Below are 19,189 nucleotides of genomic sequence, written 5' to 3' on the forward strand. Positions count from 1 at the left end.
TTACTTTCTTGATTTCTTTATCAGATTGTTTGTCGTTGGCATGTAGAAATGCTACTGATTTTTGTATGTTGATTTTACATTCTGCAATTTTACTGAATTTGTTTATCAGTTCTAATAGCTTTTGGTGGAGTCTTTAGGTTTTTCCAAATAAAAGATAATATAATCTGCAAATATGGATAATTTGGCTTCTTCCTTTCCAACTTAGATGCCATTTATTTTTTTTCTTCTGTCTGATTACACTAGGTAGGACTTCTATTACTATGTTGAATGACAGTGGTGAAAATGGGCATCCCTGTCTAGTTCCAGATCTTACAGGAAAAGTTTTCAGTTTTTCCCCATTCAGCATATTAGCTGTGGGCCTGTAATATATGGCTTTTATTATGTTGAGGTATGTTCCTTCTATACCCAGTTTTTGGAGGGCTTTTTTTAATCATAAAAGGATGTTGAATGTTATCAAATGTTTTAAAAGCATCAATTAAAATGATCATATGGTTTTTGTTCTTCATTCTGTTGATATGATAGATCACATTGATTGATTTGCATATGTTGAACCATCCTTGCATCCCTGGGATAAATCCCTCTTGGCCATGATGAATGATCTTTTTTTTTTTTTTTGAAACGGAGTCTCTCTCTGTTGCCCAGGCTGGAGTGCAGTGGCGCAATCTCGGCTCACTGCAAGCTCCACCTCCCGGGTTCACGCCATTCTCCTGCCTCAGCCTCTCTGAGTAGCTGGGACTACAGGCGCCCGCCACCACGCCCGGCTAATTTTTTGTATTTTTAGTAGAGACGGGGTTTCACCGTGGTCTCGATCTCCTGACCTCGTGATCCGCCCGCCTCGGCCTCCCAAAGTGCTGGGATTACAAGTGTGAGCCACCGCGCCTGGCAATGAATGATCTTTTTAATGGGGTGTTGAATTAGGTTTCCTAGTATTTTATTGAGGATTTTTGCATAAATGTTCATCAGTGATATAGTTTCCTTTTTTTGATGTGTCTTTGTCTGGTTTTGCTATCAGGGTAATACTGGCTCACAGAATGAATTTCAAAGTACTCCCTCCTCTATTTTTTTTTTTTGAATAGTCTGAGTAGGGTTCATATTAGTTCTTTAAATGTTTTGTAAAATTAGTCAGTACAGCTGTTGGGTCCCGTGCTTTTCTTATCTGGAAGACTTTTTTATTATAGCTTTGATCTCATTACTTGTTATTGGTCTATTTAGGTTTTGGATTTCTTCATGGTTTAATCTTAGTAAGTTGCATATGTCTAGGAATTTATATATTCTAGCTTTTCCAGTTTATTGGCATTTAGTTGCTCATAGTAGTCTCTGATGATCCTTTGAATTTCTGTGGTATCAGTTGTAATGACTCCTTTTTCATCTGATTTTATTTGGGTCTTCTCTCTTTTATTCTTAGTCTGGCTAAAGGTTTGTTGACTTTGTTTATCTTTTCAAAAAACCTGTTCATTTTATTGATCCTTTGTATTTTTAAAATTTGAATCTCACTTATTTCTGCTTGATATTTGTTATGTCTTCTTTTAATTTTCCATTTGGTTTGCTTTTACTTTTCTAGTTCTTGAAGATGCATCATTAGGTTGTTCATTTGAAGTTTTTCTACTTTTTTGATTAGGTGCTTATTGCTGTAAACTTCCCTCAGTACTGCTTTTGTTATATCCCATAGATTTTGGTCTGTTGTATTTCCATTTTCATTTGTTTCAAATATTTAAAAATTTTTTTTTCTTATTTGTTGATCCACTGGCCATTAAGCATATTATTTAATTTCCATGTGTTCATATAGTTTCCAAAGTTCCTCCTGTTATTGATTTTATTCGATTGTGGTCAAGGAAGATACTTGATATTGTTTCACATATTTTTTGAAATGTTTAAGGCTTGCTTTATGGCCTAATATATGGTTTATCATTGAAAATAACCCATGTATTGAGAGGAAGAATATAATATGTTTTCTTCAGCCATTGGATGAAATGTTCTGTAAATATCTGTAAGATCCATTTACTCTATCGTGCAGATTAAATCTGACATTTCTTTGTTGATTTTCTGTCTGGATGACCTGTCTAATGCTGAAAGTGGGGTAATTAAGTCTTCAGCTGTTATTGTATTGGGGTCTATCTCTCTCTTTAGTTCTAATAATATTTGCTTTATATATCTGGGTGCTCCAGTGTTGGGTGCATATACGTTTACAATTATTATATCCTCTTGCTGAATTTACCCCTTTATCATTATGTAATGACCTTCTTTGTCTTGAAATCTATTTTGTCTGATGCAAATATAGCTACTCCTGCTCTTTTTTGGTTTAATTTGCATTGAATATCATTTTGTATTTGTTTATTTTTAGTCTATGTGTGTCTTTATAGGTGAAGTGTGTTTCTTACAGGAAAAAGATTATTGGGTCTTGTTTTTTCATCTGTTCAGCCATTCTATGTCTTTTGATTAGAGAGTTTAGTGCATTTACATTCAATGTTATTATTGATAAGTAAGGACTTACTCCTGTCATTTTGTTGTTTGTTTTCTGGTTGTTCTGTGATCCTTTCTTCCATCTGTCCATCCATCTTCCTTTTTGTGAAGGTGATTTTCCCTGGTGGTATTTTTGTTTCTTTTTTTTTTTTTTTTTTTGAGATAGAATTTCACTCTTGTTGCCCAGGCTGGAGTGCAATGGCACGATCTCGGTTCACTGGAACCACTGTCTCCCAGGCTCAAGCAATTCTCCTGCCTCAACCTCCCAAGTAGCTGAGATTACAGGTGCATGCCACCATGCCCAGCTAATTTTGTATTTTTAGTAAAGATGGGGTTTCACCATGTGGGCCAGGCTGGTCTTGAACTCCTGACCTCAAATGATCCACCCACTTCAGCCTCCCAAAGTCCTGAGATTACAGGCATGAACCACTGTGCCTGGCTTTTAATTTTTTTTTCTTTTGTTTCCTCTGTGTATTTTCAAATAGCCTATCTTCGAGCTCACTAATTCTTTCTACTGCTTGATCCATTCTGCTGTTGAAAGACTATTGCATTCTTCAGTATGTCAATAGAATTTTTCAGCTCCAGGATTTCTGCTTGATTCTTTTAAATTATTTTACTCTCTTTGTTAAATTTATCTGATAGGATTCTGAATTCCTTCTTTGTGTTATCTTGGATTTTTTTTTTTTTTTTTAGCTTTCTCAAAACAAGTTGTTTTGAATTCTCTGTCCAAAAGGTCACATATCTCTGTTACTCCAGGATTTGTCACTAGTGCCTTTTTAGTTTGTTTGGTGATGTCATGTTTTCCTGGATGGTCCTGATGCTTATGGATGTCCATCAATGTCTGGGCATTGAAGAGTTAGGTATTTGTTGTACTCTACGCTGTCTGGGTTTATTTATAACCATCCTTCTTTGGAATGCAATCCAAATATTCAAAGAGAATTTAGTGTTGTGATCTAAGTCTTTGGTCACTGCAGCTATATTTGCATTAGTGAGAACCCCCAGCCCAGTAATGCCGTGGCTCTTGTAGATTCATAGAGGTACCACTCTGATGGTGTTGGGTAAGATTCATGAGCATTCCCTTGATTACGAGGCAGAGACTCTTGTTCTCTTCTCTTAATTTCCCCTAAACAAACAAAGTCTCTCCATCATGCTGAGCTGCTTGGAGCTGGAGAAGAGGTGACACAAGCACCCCTGTAGCCACCATCACTGTGATTATGCTGGGTTACACCTGAAGCCAGCACAGCACTGGGTCTTGCCCAAGGCCTGCAGTGACTACTGCCTGGTTACCGCTGATGTTCCCTCAAGGCCCAAGGTCTCTACAGTCAGCAGGTGGTGCATCTAGCCAGGCTTGTTGCCTTCCCTTCAGGGTAGCAAGCTACCCCTCATTCCAGAAATACCGTCCAATAGCTGGGGCCTGAAGTCAGGAACCTTAGTAATATACTTGGTGGCCTATTCTGCTGTGGCTGAGCTGGCACACAAGCCATAAGACAAGTCCTTCCCACTCTTTCCTCTCCTTTCCTGAAGCAGAAGGAACCTCTCCCTGTGGCCACCACTACTCCAAGCCTGCAGCAAGTATTGCGTGGCTAACACCGTTGTTCATTCAAGGTCCAACGGCTCTTCAGTCAGCTTGTAGTGAATGTTGCTAAGCCTGGATCTCTCCCTGCAGGGCAATAGACTCCCCTCTGTCCAGGGCAGGTCAAGAAATGCATCCAGGAACCAAGGCCTGGAATCAGGAACCCCAGGGAACCCGCTTAGTACTCTACCTCACCCTGGCCAAGCTGTACCCAAGTCACGAGACAAAGTCTTATTATTCTTTCCTCTCCTTTCTTCAAGCAGTAGGAGTATCTCCCCATGGCCACCACAGCTAGGAATGTGTTGGGTCACCCCTGAAGCCCTCACAGCACTGGGTCTCACTGAAGGCCCCTGGGTAAGTACTGCCTGACAACTGCTGAGGTTTATTGAAGGCCCAAGAGCTCTTTAGTCAGCAGGTGATGAATGCTTCCAGGACTGGGTCCTTCCCATGAAGGACGTGGGTTCCCTTCTGGCCCTAGAAACGTTGTCTGGAAGATAGGACCTGAAATGGGGGTCTCAGGACTCCTGCTCATGCTCTATTCTACTGTGGCTGAGCTAGTGTTCAAGTTGCAAAACAGAGTCCCCTTTACTTTCCCCTCTCCTCTCCTTAAGTGGAAGGAAAGGGTCTCTCCCAGAGCTGCAAACTGCACTGCCTGTGGTTGGGGGACAGGTAATGCAAGCACTCCTTTGGTTGCCTCAGCTGGTGTCTCACTAGGTCATGTATACCCCAAGTCCACTGGCTCCAAGCCCAGCACAGCACCAGTACTTGCCCAGAAATTGCAGTCCTTGTGGCCTAGACTGCCTTTCAAGTTTATTTAGAACACCAGGGCACTTTAGCCTATGGTCGTGGGGCTTGCCAGAACTCAGGTTCCAGCCACCGGAATGGACAATTCCCCTCTGGCCGGGGCTGGTCTAAATTCTCCCTTCATGGGCACTGGCTGGATTCTGTTTGTGCTGTTTTCCACCCAGATAGGCAGCACTGAGTTCCATTGCAAAGTCCCACAATCACTCTGCTCTCCTTCCACCAAGTGCACAGATTCTCTCTGTGTGCCACCTGGCCACAGAAAAATAAATAGAAATAATGAAAATACAACAAAGCAAAAGGTGTGAGATGCAGCTAAATAAATGTTAGAGAGTAATGTATAGCTTTAAATGCTTATATGGGAAACAAGAAACACCTAAAATCGGCCAGGCACGGTGGCTCATGCCTGTAATCCCAGCTCTTTGGGAGGCCAAGGTGGGTGGATCACCTGAGGTCAGGAGTTCGAGGCCAGCCTAGCTAACATGGTGAAACCCCATCTCTGCTAAAAATACAAAAATTAGCCAGGCGTGGTGGCATGCGCCTGTAATTCCAGCTACTCGGGAGGTTGAAGCAGGGAATCGCTTGAACCCAGGAGGTGGAGGTTGCAGTGAGCCCAGATCGTGCCACTGCACTCCAGCCTAGGTGACAGAGAGAGACTCTGACTCTGTATTAAAAAAAAAAAAAAAAAAAAACCAGAAAAAACCCTAAAATAAATAATCTAAGTTTCCACATTAAGAAGCTGGAAAAAGAAAATTAAAACAAAAATAAGTAAAAGAAAGGAAATTTAAAAAGATAAAAGTTGAAAGCGATAAAATAGAAACTGGAGAACCAACAGAGAAAATCAATGAAACACAAAGCTAATTCTCTGAAAGGATCAATAGAATTGACAAATCTTTTATTTAGACTGATCAAAAATATGAAGACTGAAAATATGAATGAAAGCAGGGACATCCCTATAGATCCTACAGATATTAAAAGGATAATAAGGGACTATTATGAACAACTTATACCAGTAACTTCAAAAACTTAGGTTCTATCTAAGATAAAATTTTTGAAAATACCACAATGGACTCAGAAAGTGGACAATCTGATAGCCTTGTATCTACTAAAGAAATAGAATTTGTAATTAAAAACCTCTCTCTCTCTCTCTCTCTCACACACACACACACACACACATCAAAACAAAAAAACTCCAGGTCCAGATGGCTTTACTGGCAAATTCTATCAACCTTTTAAGAAATATCACTCCTATACAAACTCCTAGAAAGTAGGAGAGAACACTTCCCAAATCTCTTCCTCCCTCCCTCCCTCCCTTCCTTCCTTCCTTTTCTTTCCTTCTCTTTCTCTTTCCTTTTTTTTTTTTTTTTTTTTTGCGACATAGTCTTACTTTGTCACCAAGTTTGGAGTGCAGTGGTGAAGTAGTGTAATCACAGTTTACTGCAGCCTCCACCTCCTGGGCTCAAGCAATTATCCCACCTCAGCCTCCTGTGTAGCTGAGACCACAGGTGTACACTATGACACTGAGCTAATTTTTTAAAATTTTTTACAGAGATAGATTCTGTCTATGGTGTCCAGGCTGGTCTTGAACTCCTGGGCTCAAGCTATCCTCCCACCTCAGCCTCTCAAAGTCTCAGCTCATTTTGTGTGTGACCATCTGAGACATAAACCTGAGAGTGGAATTGGTAGAACAGAGTATGTTTAATTTTACTAAGTGCTGTCAGATTGCTCCCCAGAGTAACTACACCAGTTTCCGCATCCACCAACAATGCTTGAGGATTCTTGTTTTCCACTATCTCACTGAATCTTGGTATGACAGAGGCAACAGAATGCTGTAGAGATCATGGATTCTGGAGACAAATGCCTGGGTTCCAAAACAGGTTCTACCATTTTCTGGCCATGTGACCTTGGGCAATTTACTGAATGTGTGCCTCAGTTTCCTCATCTATAAAATGGAATAATAATAGTACCTACTTTACAGATACTAGGGCTTCATAAGCATTAGAGGATGAAACTGTCTTTTTTTATATTTCAGACATTTCCCCCATTTATCCTGTTTCTGAATATAAATTTCAAATTAGACTGTAAAGCTGCAAAGCTAAATGAGTTTTTAGGTGAGCTGCAGAGTGCTAGTCAGATTTTTTTCGTCTTTGGATTATTAGTCTATGCAGTATACAGGGCAGGATCACAATTTTTCTTACAAAGTTGGATACATAAATAAAATGTAGCTTTTTTCTCAATTACTGATCGGATTTTCCTCACAAATCTTACTCCTTCTTCTTCACTGGATAGTGGAAGAGGCTGGAAATAAATTTGGTTTCATTTCATTAGGTTTCATCTATTCTCTTTGAAATAAATGCTCAGAATTTTAAATTCCTCCCATTCTACTGCTGCTCTTCTCTAAAGTGGCATCTGGGTATAGAGAGGAGGGCTTATGTGACCTTTTGATGTTAGACTGAAGGGATCCTCAAGCCTAACACTGGTTTTGGTTGTGCACATGTTGGAATCCTCTGGGTAGTTGGCTCAGTTTCATACCTGGGCATTCTGCCAACATTTCCCTCTAAAGCTGATGAATTTGTGGTCTTGTGCCCCCTGTTCCTCTCCACTCCCCCCAGTTTGGCCCTCTCTCAACAACTCTCTTTGGTGCTGGAGACCCCAGTGATTCTCTGCCACATACTCCTGTGGGCCTAAAGCCTCTCTAGTCAGTATCTACGCCATATAGGGATCAAGAGACACCTCTTCCTGACCATGCTGCTCTGCTCTCTTAATGCTGTTGGGAGCACAGTTAGTCCATCCGTGCTACAGAACAGCTTCCTTCCACAGTCCCAGTAGGGAAAAGGCAAAAGCCTCTTTGCCCTTGGCGCCGCTGCTTCCTTCTCTGAGGCTTCACAGCCCCAGGTCAGGTTGATTACATCATATTCTTCCCTTTCTTGTCTCTACTCTATTTACCCCCGTTCATCAGAATGGGAAGAGACATATTTCTCCCCTTTGTCAAGCCTCTTACTTCTTCCTTCCTTTCATTGTTTGGGATTTTAACTTCCTAATAGGATTTTAATTGCTCTAGTAGAACTTAATAGTGCAATTATCAAATCTGGAACATTTTTACATAGCAGTCATTGTATTTGGGCTATGCTGTCATATGGAACTCATTTAATAATCTCTACTTGACAAAGTTTAACAACTTGGCTGGGCATAATTCAAGAATGACTTCAGTCTAGAAAATGGCATGGATTTGTAGAAAATATTCTAACCAATTTCAGATGGTTTTACAGATATCTCACTATTGTTCCCTGCTCCCACTGGAGGACAAATAGTGGTAATGGTAAACATAGAAAGATGGTTCATTTTTCCAAAAGGACTTCTTTTAATACTCTACTTATCTCCTTTCCTGAAGGCACAGCCATGCACCCTGGTTGACTGTAGAAAAGAAAAGGGCTCTGAGGAAAGTGGGAGTTTTTGCCTCTCTGCTCAGCCTTTTGTTAAAGAACATCAGTTGCACCACACTCACTGGTGAGTTACCATTTTGAAGAGGTTGTGAAGAGTGATGCTCAGTACAGGCATACCTCATTTTATTTTTTGCTGTGCTTTATTGCACATCATAGTGTGTTTTATAAAAATTGAAGATTTGTGGCAACCCCGTTTTGAGCAAGTCTATCAGCACTATTTTCCCAATAGCATGTGCTTACTTTTTGTCTCTGTGTCACATTTTGATAATTCTTACAGTATTTCAAACCTTTGCATTATTATTATATCAGTGTGATCAGTGCTTTGATGTTGTTATTGTAATTATTTGGGGGCACCACAGGCTGCACTCACATGAGATGGCAAACTTAATCGATAAATGTCGTGTGTGTTTTGACTGCTTCACTGACCGCCTGTTCCCCCATCTCTCTCCCTCTTGTTGGGCCTCCCTGCTCCCTGAGACAAACAATATAGAAATTAGTCCAATTAATAATCCAACAGTGGCTTCTAGTTGTTCAAGTGAAAGGAAGAGTCTCATGTCTCTCACTTTAAATCAAAAGCTAAAAATGACTAAGCTTGGTGAGGGAGGCAGGTCAAAAGCCACGGTAAGCTGCAAACTAGGTTTCTTGTGCCAGTTAGCCAAGTTGTGAATGCAAGGAAAAAGTTCTTGAAGGAAATTAAAAGTGCAATTACTGTGAACATGTGACTGATAAAGCAAAACACAGCCTTATTGCTGATATGGAGAAAGTTTTAGTGATCTGGATAGTAGATCAAACCAGCCACAACATTCCCTTAAGCCAAAGCCTAATCCAGGACAAGGCCCTAATTCTCTTCAATTCTATGAAGGCTGAGAGAGGCAAGGAAGCTGCAGAATAAAAGTCTGAAGTTTGCAGAGGTTGGTTCATGAAGTTTAAGGAAAGCCATTTCCATAACATAAAACTGCAAGGTGAAACAGCAAGTGCTAACGTGGAAGCTGCAGTGAATTGATGAAGGTGGCTACACTAAACAACAGATTTTCCATGTAGATGAAACACCCTTCTGTTGGAAGGAGATGGCATCTAGGACTTATTGTAGCTAGAGAAGAGAAGACAATGCCTGGCATCAAAGCTTCAAAGGACAGGCTGACCTTCTGTTAGGGGTGTAGCTGGTGGCTTTAAGTTGAAGCCAATGCTCATTTAACATTCCGAAAATCCTAGGGCCCTTAAGAATTATGCTAAATCTGCTATGTCTGTGCTCTCTTAATGGAACAACAAAGCCTGTATGACGGTACATCGGTTTACAGTATGGTTTACTGAATATCTTAAGCCTACTGTTAAGACCTACTGCTCAGAACAAAAAGATTCTTTTAAAGATTTTGCTGCTCATTGGCAATACACCGAAGAGCTCTGATGGACATGTACAAGGAGATTAATGTTGTTTTCATGCCAGCTATCACAACATCTATTGTGCAGCTCATGGATCAAAGAGTAATTTTGACTTTCAGCTCTTATTAAGAAAGACATTTGTAAGGCTATTGCTGCTATAGTCTTATGGTCTTATTAAGAAATTCATTTTGTAAGGAAATGAAAATTTAAAAAACGAAATACATTTTGTAAGACTATTGCTGCTATAGGAACCACTATAGATAGTGATTCCTCCAATGCATCTGGGCAAAGTAAATTGAAAACCTTCTGGAAAGGATTCACCATTCTAGATGCCATTAAGAACATTTTTGACTCATGATAGGTCAAAATATCAATATTAACAGGAGTTTGGAAGAAGTCGATTCAACTCTAATGGATGATTTTGAGGAGTTCAAGACTTCATTGGAGGAAGTAACTGCAGATGTAGTGGAAGCAGCAAGAGAATTAGAATAAGAAGTGGAGCCTGAAGGTATAACTGAGTTACTGCAATCTCATGATAAAACTTGAATGGGTGAGCAGTTGCTCTTATGGATGAGCAAAGAAAGTGGTTTCTTGAGATGGAATCTATACTTCTGATGCTGTGAACATTGTTGAAATGACAACAAATGATTTAGAATATTACATAAACTTAGTTAGTAAAGGAACAGCAGGGTTTGAGAGGATTAACTCCAATTTTGAAATAAGTTCTGTAGGTAAAATGCTGTAAAACACCATCACATGCCACAGACAAATTCTTCATGAAAATATGAGTCCATTGATGTGGACTCATATTCACTGTTGTCTTCTTTTAAGAAATTGCCACAGCCTTCAGCAGTCACCACCCTGATCAGCAGCTATCAATATTAAGGCAAAAAAGATTACTAGCAAAAAGATTACTATTTGCTGAAGGCTCAGATGATTATTAGCATTTTTAGCAATAAGGAATTTTTAAACTAAGGTATGCAATTTTTTTTTTTTAGACAGGGTCTTGCTCTGTCACCCAGGCTGGAGTACAGTGGTGCAATCTCAGCTCACTGCAACCTCCACCTCCCGGGTTCAAGAGATTCTTCTGCTGCCTCAGTCTCCTGAGTAGCTGGGATTACAGGTGCCTGTCACCACACCTGGCTAATTTTTGTATTTTTACTAGAGACAGGGTTTCGCCATGTTGGCCAGGCTGGTATATCTTGTTTTTTCTTTAACTTAACATAATGCTATGTCATGCTTAATAGACTACAATGTAGTGTAAATGTAACCCATATGCAGTGGGAAACCAAAAAGTTCATGTGACTTGCTGTATTGCAATATTCGCCTTATTGTGGTGGTCTGGAACCAGACCCACAATAGCTTCAAGGTATGCCTGTGTACACTTCTGTTTGCATTTCCTCCCACCATGTGGTACCTAGCCATAGAGCAAGGGAGCTAAGTTTATTAATACTACGTAAGTTTTGATGCTTGGGGGCAAGGAGTGAAGCTCATATAGGCCTTTAGTTCTGTCATACTCTAACTCAACTTTTGTCGGACAGGCTCGCCCTGGCATAGCATGCAGTCATGCAACTAATAATAACAGAAAATATCAAAGGAGCAGAACTCTTGATTCCTTAGCTCCAGCTGCTTGCTCCCTCAAATTTCCCATCTCAGTTAATGACACATGATACACCTAGTTTCTCAAGCTTAAAATCCAAATCACCCTAGATTCTTCCTCTTCTTTTATTCTCCACATCCATTCCATCAGTCCTGCTGGTTTTACCTCCAGAATATTTCTTAAATCTGTCAATTCTTCATCTCTATTGTTAAGACCCTTGCCCAAACTCCATTATCCCTTACTCGAATTACTTCAGTTGGGTCCAAATAGATCTTCCGCCTTGTTACCCTGGCTTTTCTAGCATCCATCCACCATAGAACAGGCAGAGTGACCTTTGAAAAAACGCAAATTAGATCATATGCTCTCCCACCTACTATTTGACAATACATTCTCATTATACTTTTGAAAAATACAAGCTCATTACCATGACCATGTGAGCCACCCCTTTCTATATGTTTCCATCATTTTGGGTCACTCTGCCCCTCACTCACCATGCTCTGGCTGCATACTCTGTTTCTTGAACACTTCAAGGTTGTTCCTGCCTCAAGACTTTTGTACCTACTGAGGGCTCTACCTGAATGAATATTCCTTCTGGATCTTTAAATAGCTACTTTCAAATATGCAGAAAGCTTCCCTGACAGCTCAAATTATACTAACTGCTCCCCTCTCATCACATACCCTCTTGACGCATCCATCTATTTTGTTTTCTTTATAGGACTTCAAAATCATCAAAATTATTTATATGTTGGCCTTTTATTGCCTGTTGCCCTACATTAGAATAACCTTATTAGCACATAGAAGAATACCTGGTTCCAAGGAGTGCGCAATGAATAATTGTTGAATGAACATAGGACCTTGTGTCTTACTTGGCTTTTTTCATATGCATGACTCACTGAGAGAATCCACCATAGGAGAGGAATGAGTGGTAGGGCAGGATTGAGGCATTGCCAAGAACACCACTAAATGCCTTAAGAAAGAATTTTGAGTGCTAACGTTCTCCTTTCAAACATATCCCTTGTGGATTTAGCACAAGTGCTGAGACCACAGTAGACAGCGGGGCAAGGATTTAGGATTCTGTGTGTCAGACACTGCTGGGTCTGCCTAGCTTCTTAGATACGCGATTAACACCAAGCCCCACCCCACCCCAAGTGAACCCACACTTTCCCCTTCCTAGCTGCCAGGCACATGCCCTCTTCTACCTTCAGTGTGAATATACCTCCTCTTTTCTCAGTTATGCACACTATACCTTTCCCCTAGTGTGTCACATTCTGCCTTCTTGGTGTGCACACACCCTACTCTACCCCCATATCTCAGAAATCTTTCATGGAATCACTACAACTTTATTTTGGTAGACGGGCTCAAGACAGGGGTGGGCTGCACACATGGACCCTCCTTTGGACACAGGTGTTGGGGGTGAGCTTGGTGGGTAAGGGCAGATGCATCACGATGTTCCTGCTCTGCAGCTTAGCGGTGCCAAGGGGCCCTCCCATGTACACAGGACAGGAGTACACAGTCAGGTCGGCTGGCGGTGGCAGGTCACTGGTGCCCGGGGCCTGTGTGCTGATGCTGACAGGAGGCAGAGGGCTGGGTTGGCTGGAAGGACTGTCCTGCAAGGCTCCAGCTATTGGGTCCCACTCCGCATGTAGGACCTGTAGCCCGATCAGCAGCAGTCCTCTCTCTGGAACCGTGGGGTTTGGACCATTCTCCACCTGGGAGCGTCAGAAGCTGGTCAGGCAAGGCTAGGAAGCTGGGAGGTGGCAGGTGTGAAGTGGGGGTTAGGGGGTGGGAGGTCGTGGTGGAGCGAGATCAGAGAAGCTAGCAGGGTTGCCGAGGGGCAAGATCACCAAGAAGGGGTAACTGCGAGGTGTAATTACAGACTTCGAGGGGACTGGAACCGCGAAGGAGGGGCGGCGCAAAGATACCCTGAGGTGCAGAGGGTTGCTGTTCATCTCCAGATGTTTATACTGGATCTGACTGGAGACTGAGCCTCGGCTACCAGGGAAATTCGAGCTGGGCACATTCTGGTCCAGGGCAGCTTCCCCACGCAATGCCAGCAGCAGGCGGCGCGGGTGGCGAAAGGCTGACAGGTGGAAGACGCGCTCTGGTACATCACTGCTCGCGTCCGCGCCCACGCCCAAGTAACGAACCAACAGTTGCCCACGGCGCGACAACTGTCGCAGCCAGTGCCAGGGCGGCTGCGGACCGGCCGGCGCATGAGGTCGCCAAGGCAAGGGTAGGCGGCCAGTCCAGAGAGCGTGGGCCACCGCAGCACAGCGGCGGGAGGGGCACGGGGGTGCGCCCTTCAGCTGCTGCAACAGGCAATCAAGGTCGCGTTGTAGCGTGCCCACCAACTGGCTCAGTTCTAGAGCCTCGGTCTCTAAGACGCCCTCCAGAGGCCGCCGCGCATTCGGCCCCAGCACTGACCACGGGGCGCCAGAATCGTCTTGGCGAACCACGTGGGTCAGCAGATCCTGCAGTGATTCCAGCCTCCGGTTGACTTGCACTAGGCGTTGCCGCAGTCTCCTTTCGGCGAGCTGGGCGCCTCTTCGAGACTCAGGAACCCACACGGGTGAACTCCGCTGCAGCGCACTCAAGAGAGCGCGACTCTGGCGTCGCAACAGCCAGGCTTGGGGGCCCTCACTCAGTCCGCAGAGCCGGGGTTCAGGTGGTGAGGGCAGTAGGTGCATCTGGGCCTTGCACTCTGCCATTGCATCCAGCTCCCTTAGCTCTTGGGGATAGAAGTGAGGGGTGAGGGACAAGATGGGCTCTCCCCACCCTAGACTCGAGAGAGTAGGCCTTCCTCTGATCCTTTACTGCCATCACCCCCATAACAGTATGGGTATTACCCCCTCATATACCTTTATTGAGACTGCTGTCCACATTTCTGTGGGGGGTGGCATTGCATTGCACTATTCCCTACCCCAAAACAGATACCTGAGTGAGGCTTACCTGGGAGGGGCATGAGCGTGGCCAGCAAAGACTGGGGTGTGTGTGGCTGGACCCAGCTCCCGCTACTGGGGCTCAGGCAGGCTTGTGTGAGGCTAATCAGGGCCTCCCTGTCCTCAGTGTCCCCCAGAGGACCCCCGTAGAAAACTGAAGCTGGATGAGGTTAGAGTCTCTCAGTTCCAGTACCTTCAGTTTCCACCACCCCCAAAACCAAAGCTGTGAATTATATCCCACCCCCACCCTCTTCCAGGCTTTCCTGGGGGCTGATTACTCCAAGGGGGAGAGGAAGGGTCTCACCAGCCAGCTCTTGCATGGCAGCACCGGGATTGCTAAGACTTGCCCACAGCTGATCTTGGGTCTGAAGAACCTGGGTTAGAGTCACTTGACTCCTAGAGAAGGGGAGTGGAAAGCAGGGTTTCACATTATCATCTATATGCTGAAGACTGTCAAGTCTTTTCTTCATTTCAAACCTCTCTCTTGAGCTTCAGGTTCATTGCCACTTGGCACCTCAAATACAACTTGCTTTCAACTGAAATCATCATTTCCCCCCCATAAAACCTGTTCCACCTCCTATTTCAGTGAGAGGTACCGCCAGCCACCCAATTATCTAAAGCAAAAATCTGAGAGTCGTCCTTGACTCCTCCTTCCTCTTCACCCCATATTTATTCTCTATCCCTTCCATGGCTACCACCCTACCACCCATACCACAATTTCTTCCTTGGAGACTTCCAGAGTCTCCTAAAACTGCTCTGCTTGCCCCCAGTCCTGCCTCTTCTGGTCCATTCTCCACGTTGCATCCAGAGTGATCTTTCCAACACACAAAAAGGATATTGTTTCTTCTTCTACTTAAAACCCTTCAGTGGCTTCCCACTGTCTTCAGGATAAAATCAGGCACCTTGCCCTAGTCTTCTTTTTTTGAGACAGAGTCTCGCACTGTCGCCCAGGCTGGAGTGCAGTGGTGCAATCTCGGCTCACTGCAAGCTCCACCTCCCAGGTTCACGCATTCTCTTGCCTCAGCCTCCCAAGTAGCTGGGACTACAGGCACCTGCCACCATGTCTGGCTAAGTTTTTGTATTTTTAGTACAGATGGGGTTTCACCGTGTTAGCCAGGATGGTCACAATGTCCTGACCTCGTGATCCACCCGCCTTGGCCTCCCAAAGTGCTGGGATTACAGGCATGAGCCACCGCGCCTGGCCTACCTTGCCCTAGTCTTAAAGGCCCTTTATAATGAGCCTTACTTCTCCCTCCTCAACACCTAGCATGTCCACGTCAACCACACTCAAGTCTCCTCCTTTCTGCTGAGTTTAGGTCCCTCTGCTCAGAAAGGTCCATCTCTACCTGATTTGCCTCTGCTTTTAAGACTCAATTCAAAGTAAAATCTCAAAGTCTTCGGAAAAGCCTTCCTTGACTTCCCCTTGCCCTTGCTCTTTGGAGCTTCCAAAGATGAATTAGTTTTACTCATCCCAGCATATGGAAGATACTCAATGTTTGTTGAGTGATTGACTGAGCAGGAATGGGTGGGGTCCCTCACCAGCGCCCCCTGTGTGCCTGCAGCCTTGTTCCATAGAGCTGCCGGTATAGCAGGAGGCCATGGAGGAGGAGCAGAGGTAGTGCCTGGGTGGGGGGTTGCATGTAGGGTACTTGCTGGGCTAGCTCCACACTGTCAATCAAAACATGGCCCAGCTCCAGGGACTGGTTCCAGAAAACAGGCATGAAGTGCTGGGTCAGCACAGCTGGGGAGAAAGGAGAGTGCTGAGTCAGCACAGCACAGTTGCCCTCCCACTTCCAATTTGAGAGCCTGTAGGGGGTTAAGTTCCTCACCTGGCAAAGAAGCACTAGACTCTGCAGGCACAATAAGCCAAAGACGAAAATCTCTGTGAACAGTGCTTACATTCCTGCTTTCAGGTTGGTCTAAAAGCTGTTCTGATTCCAGGTCTGCAACCACTAGAGTCAGACAAGGGTCTGAGATCAGTCCTTGGATAAAGGGTCAGGCAGAAGTCTAGGGATCAGACTTGAGGTTAGGGGTGTCAGGAGTCAGATACAAGGCCAAGTGGATAAGTTTGGTGCCAGGTCACTGGCCATGAGGCCTGAGATTTCAAGCTAAGGCTCAAGTGTAGGATAGGATCCTGGAAGCCAATCTAGGCAGTAAACTCACCCTTGGCTCTGCCTAACAGTTCCAGCAAGAGCTGTAGCAGCTCTTTCGGCCAATGCGGCATCAGATGACAGTTGTCCAGCACCAGCCAGTGCCCCTCATACATAGCCTGGGATAGAGTGCTGACCACAACTGAGACTGGGTCCCAGGCTTCAGAGCCCAGGGCTATCACCTGCAGTTGCTTCTGCCCCTGGGGACCAAAAAAGAGATGGCAGCATGACTCAAAGTGATCCTAGGGTGACCCGAGGGACCCAAACTAATGCTACCAGGATCCCAAAAGTCTCTGAGTAGTACAGAAAGATCCATGAAAATGCTTGGAGGGGGTCCCGCACGCCCCAGCCCATAGGAGCCCGGTCACTCTGTGGCCAAGAAACTAGGTTCAAACCTGCTGATACTTGGCAGCCAGTTTCTGGATGACAGTCAGAGGATGCAGAGTGGCTGAGGGGTGGCCAGGCGGTGGCAACAAGATCAGCATGGGCTGAGTAGCCTGACTATGTTTAAAGGGCATGGTGGGAGTGCACATGTTTTCATCCAGGGGCCGACCCAGGAGGCTAGTGGTGAAGTCTGCCAGGGCACCTGCCAGGCACTCAGGTTGCAGAACGCGCCACAGGATCAGCTTCTGGAGGAGGCTGAGTGGCTCAGGCCCAGGCCCAGGTGCAGGACCCAGCACTGTGGATGACAGTGACAGGTAAGCCTGCCAAGCACTGGAGTGGCCTGCCAGGGAGGCACACAGGCCAACAAATGGGGGCAGCAGCTCTAACATCTCACATTCATGCCAGGCTTTTGGCCCAAGCCAGGCCGGTCGAGCCACACCTGAGACTGGCTTGCTGTGGACTGTGCTGGGAGAGGCTGCTAGTCCAGGCCAGAGTGCCAGTCTTTCCAGCTCTGATGCTTTCCCTGTCACTTGCAGCAGAGCCAAAGCGCCCAATGCACCCACCAAGGGTACTTGGGTAAGGCCCAGTGCAGTCACGGTGCTGCCCAGCAGCTGGCGGGTCAGGTGTGCTCTCAGTTGCAGTAGATGGCTGGCCAGATCCTCCCCGTGATTAATCTCACGTGGCTTCATGCTGTCCAGAGCCTGCTTGGTGACTGCCAGCCAGTTCTCTGGGCTCATACAGAAAAGTGGCAGCAGGTTCTGCAGTTGGCTTAGGGCCTTTACCATGGCCATTCCATGCCAAACCACAGGCCGATAGGGTGCCCACGATACCATCTCCCGTAGTTTCTGCCCTTCTAGCTCTTCAAAATGAGCACGCAGCTGGCATAGCTTTCCCTGGGCCCTCACCATGTTCCGCAGAAACTTGGCTGGCTTCTGATGCTTTGGATTCTGGAACAGCAGCATCGTCAACAGCCGCTCCTGCATACACTCATTTGTTGGATGGATCTGGCCCTCTCCCACAGTCCCCAAACATCCACATTCATCTCCATCCCCTTACCCAGGTCCATCCAATGCTCATCTCAACCCACAGACTGAGCCCCCAAGCACCTCAGCAGCCTTCACAGCCTTGCAGGTATCTAGGGTTCTGATCTTTAGGTCCTGCCAGCGGGTCTCGAGCTCAGGACACTCTCTGCACAAGATTTCATGCAGCATCTGTTCTTCCAGTACTTCCATGTTCAGGCCCAGATCCAGCACATTCAGCCCCTTTAGCAGTTCACAACCTAGCACTTGGGGTAACATGGGAGATGCTTAACCTCTTCCCCTTGGCAGAGCCAGGGGGTAGAGTAGACAGGGAGAATGGCTCCCTGCTATAGACCTGTGCCTCCTCTGGGCCAGGTTGAGTGAAGCCCTCTTAGGGCTGGTGCTGAGGGCCTAGTGTGTCCACACAACTGTACTGGCAGTTTGCCCTCTGGGCCTCACCTTTTTCCATGGCACAGAGGGAGAGGGTGGTGCTGAGATACAGACAGAAGCCAGGCTGCACCTGGGGTGGACTCAGCTGCTCCCGCTGCAGCAGCCATTGCAGTTCTTGGCACCCTAGACCCAGCTCCACATTGGTCAGTAGCACAGGCAGGCCTGTGAGAGGGAGGCAAAGGCACCCTACCCACAATGCCAGCACCCATGATCCCCGTTCCCCAGGCACGAGGTCTGGCTCTGACCAGCTTCCCTGTGGCTGATAGGAGGGTTCCCACATGACGCTTAAATACAGTTAGTGCCCGGGATGAAGGATGGGAACTGAAGTTAGACTGAGGTGGGGGAGGCCTGTGGGGTCACAGAATGGGGCGAGTCAAAAAGGGGCCAGGGTAGGTGGGGACCAGTTCTCACCACAAGCAGCTGCCTCCTGGAGCTGAGAACCCAGCTCTGGGTCAGCACCTGAAAGAACACTAAGGTAGGGAAGAGATGGAAGCTGAGTCTCATAGGCTGGCTTTGACCCCTGGCTCTCTGTCTTCTCCTCCTCTTTCTCTTCATTTTCCTCTTGCTCTTTCTCCTGCTCATTTTTTCTTTCCTCTGCCTTCTGCTCTTTTGTCTGGTCCTTAGCCTCGTTACTGTCTTCACTCTCATCATCTTCCTCTTTCATGTCCGTTTTACTCTCTCTGTTTTGATTTCTTATGAGGCCTTTCCCTGGGGCAGAAAGATTCAGAGGAGCTCTTCTTAGGGGAGGAATCAGACTCCTTAGGGGAGGAATTCACTCAAGGGCTCCATTTCATGAGGGAAGGTCTGCAGGAACACATCTTAGGAAAGTTGCTTAAGCTCTCTATGACTCAATTTTCTTATCTGCAAAATGGGGTTGATATTAGTGGCAACCTCATAGGGTTACTGTGAAGATTAAATGAAATGATACATAGAAAACACTTAGATGTGCACATAGTAAGCACTCAATAAATGTTGGCTATCACAATTATT

At 45.4% G+C, this 19,189-nt stretch overlaps 1 protein-coding gene across 5 annotated transcripts in view; it reads right to left on the bottom strand.

The window, feature by feature from the left end:
* Nucleotides 1–12,479: 12,479 nt before the first annotated feature.
* DNHD1 (dynein heavy chain domain 1) overlaps nucleotides 12,480–19,189 on the bottom strand; it is an 84,415-nt gene continuing 77,705 nt past the window's right edge. For all 5 annotated transcript variants that reach the window (XM_063641171.1, XM_063641168.1, XM_063641169.1 and 2 more), the window contains 11 exons: nucleotides 18,611–18,907; nucleotides 18,209–18,361; nucleotides 17,837–18,015; nucleotides 16,742–17,707; nucleotides 16,360–16,546; nucleotides 16,026–16,148; nucleotides 15,736–15,937; nucleotides 14,501–14,592; nucleotides 14,207–14,356; nucleotides 13,180–13,985; nucleotides 12,480–12,966 (listed from right to left, as the gene is read on the bottom strand). In XM_063641171.1, coding sequence (XP_063497241.1) covers nucleotides 12,616–12,966; nucleotides 13,180–13,985; nucleotides 14,207–14,356; nucleotides 14,501–14,592; nucleotides 15,736–15,937; nucleotides 16,026–16,148; nucleotides 16,360–16,546; nucleotides 16,742–17,707; nucleotides 17,837–18,015; nucleotides 18,209–18,361; nucleotides 18,611–18,907 — 3,506 coding nt within the window. In that variant the 3' untranslated portion in view covers nucleotides 12,480–12,615. The remainder of the gene's footprint in view (nucleotides 12,967–13,179; nucleotides 13,986–14,206; nucleotides 14,357–14,500; nucleotides 14,593–15,735; nucleotides 15,938–16,025; nucleotides 16,149–16,359; nucleotides 16,547–16,741; nucleotides 17,708–17,836; nucleotides 18,016–18,208; nucleotides 18,362–18,610; nucleotides 18,908–19,189) is intronic.

This window comes from Symphalangus syndactylus, chromosome 6, assembly GCF_028878055.3.
Source record: "Symphalangus syndactylus isolate Jambi chromosome 6, NHGRI_mSymSyn1-v2.1_pri, whole genome shotgun sequence".
NCBI classification, from domain to species: Eukaryota; Metazoa; Chordata; class Mammalia; order Primates; family Hylobatidae; genus Symphalangus; species Symphalangus syndactylus.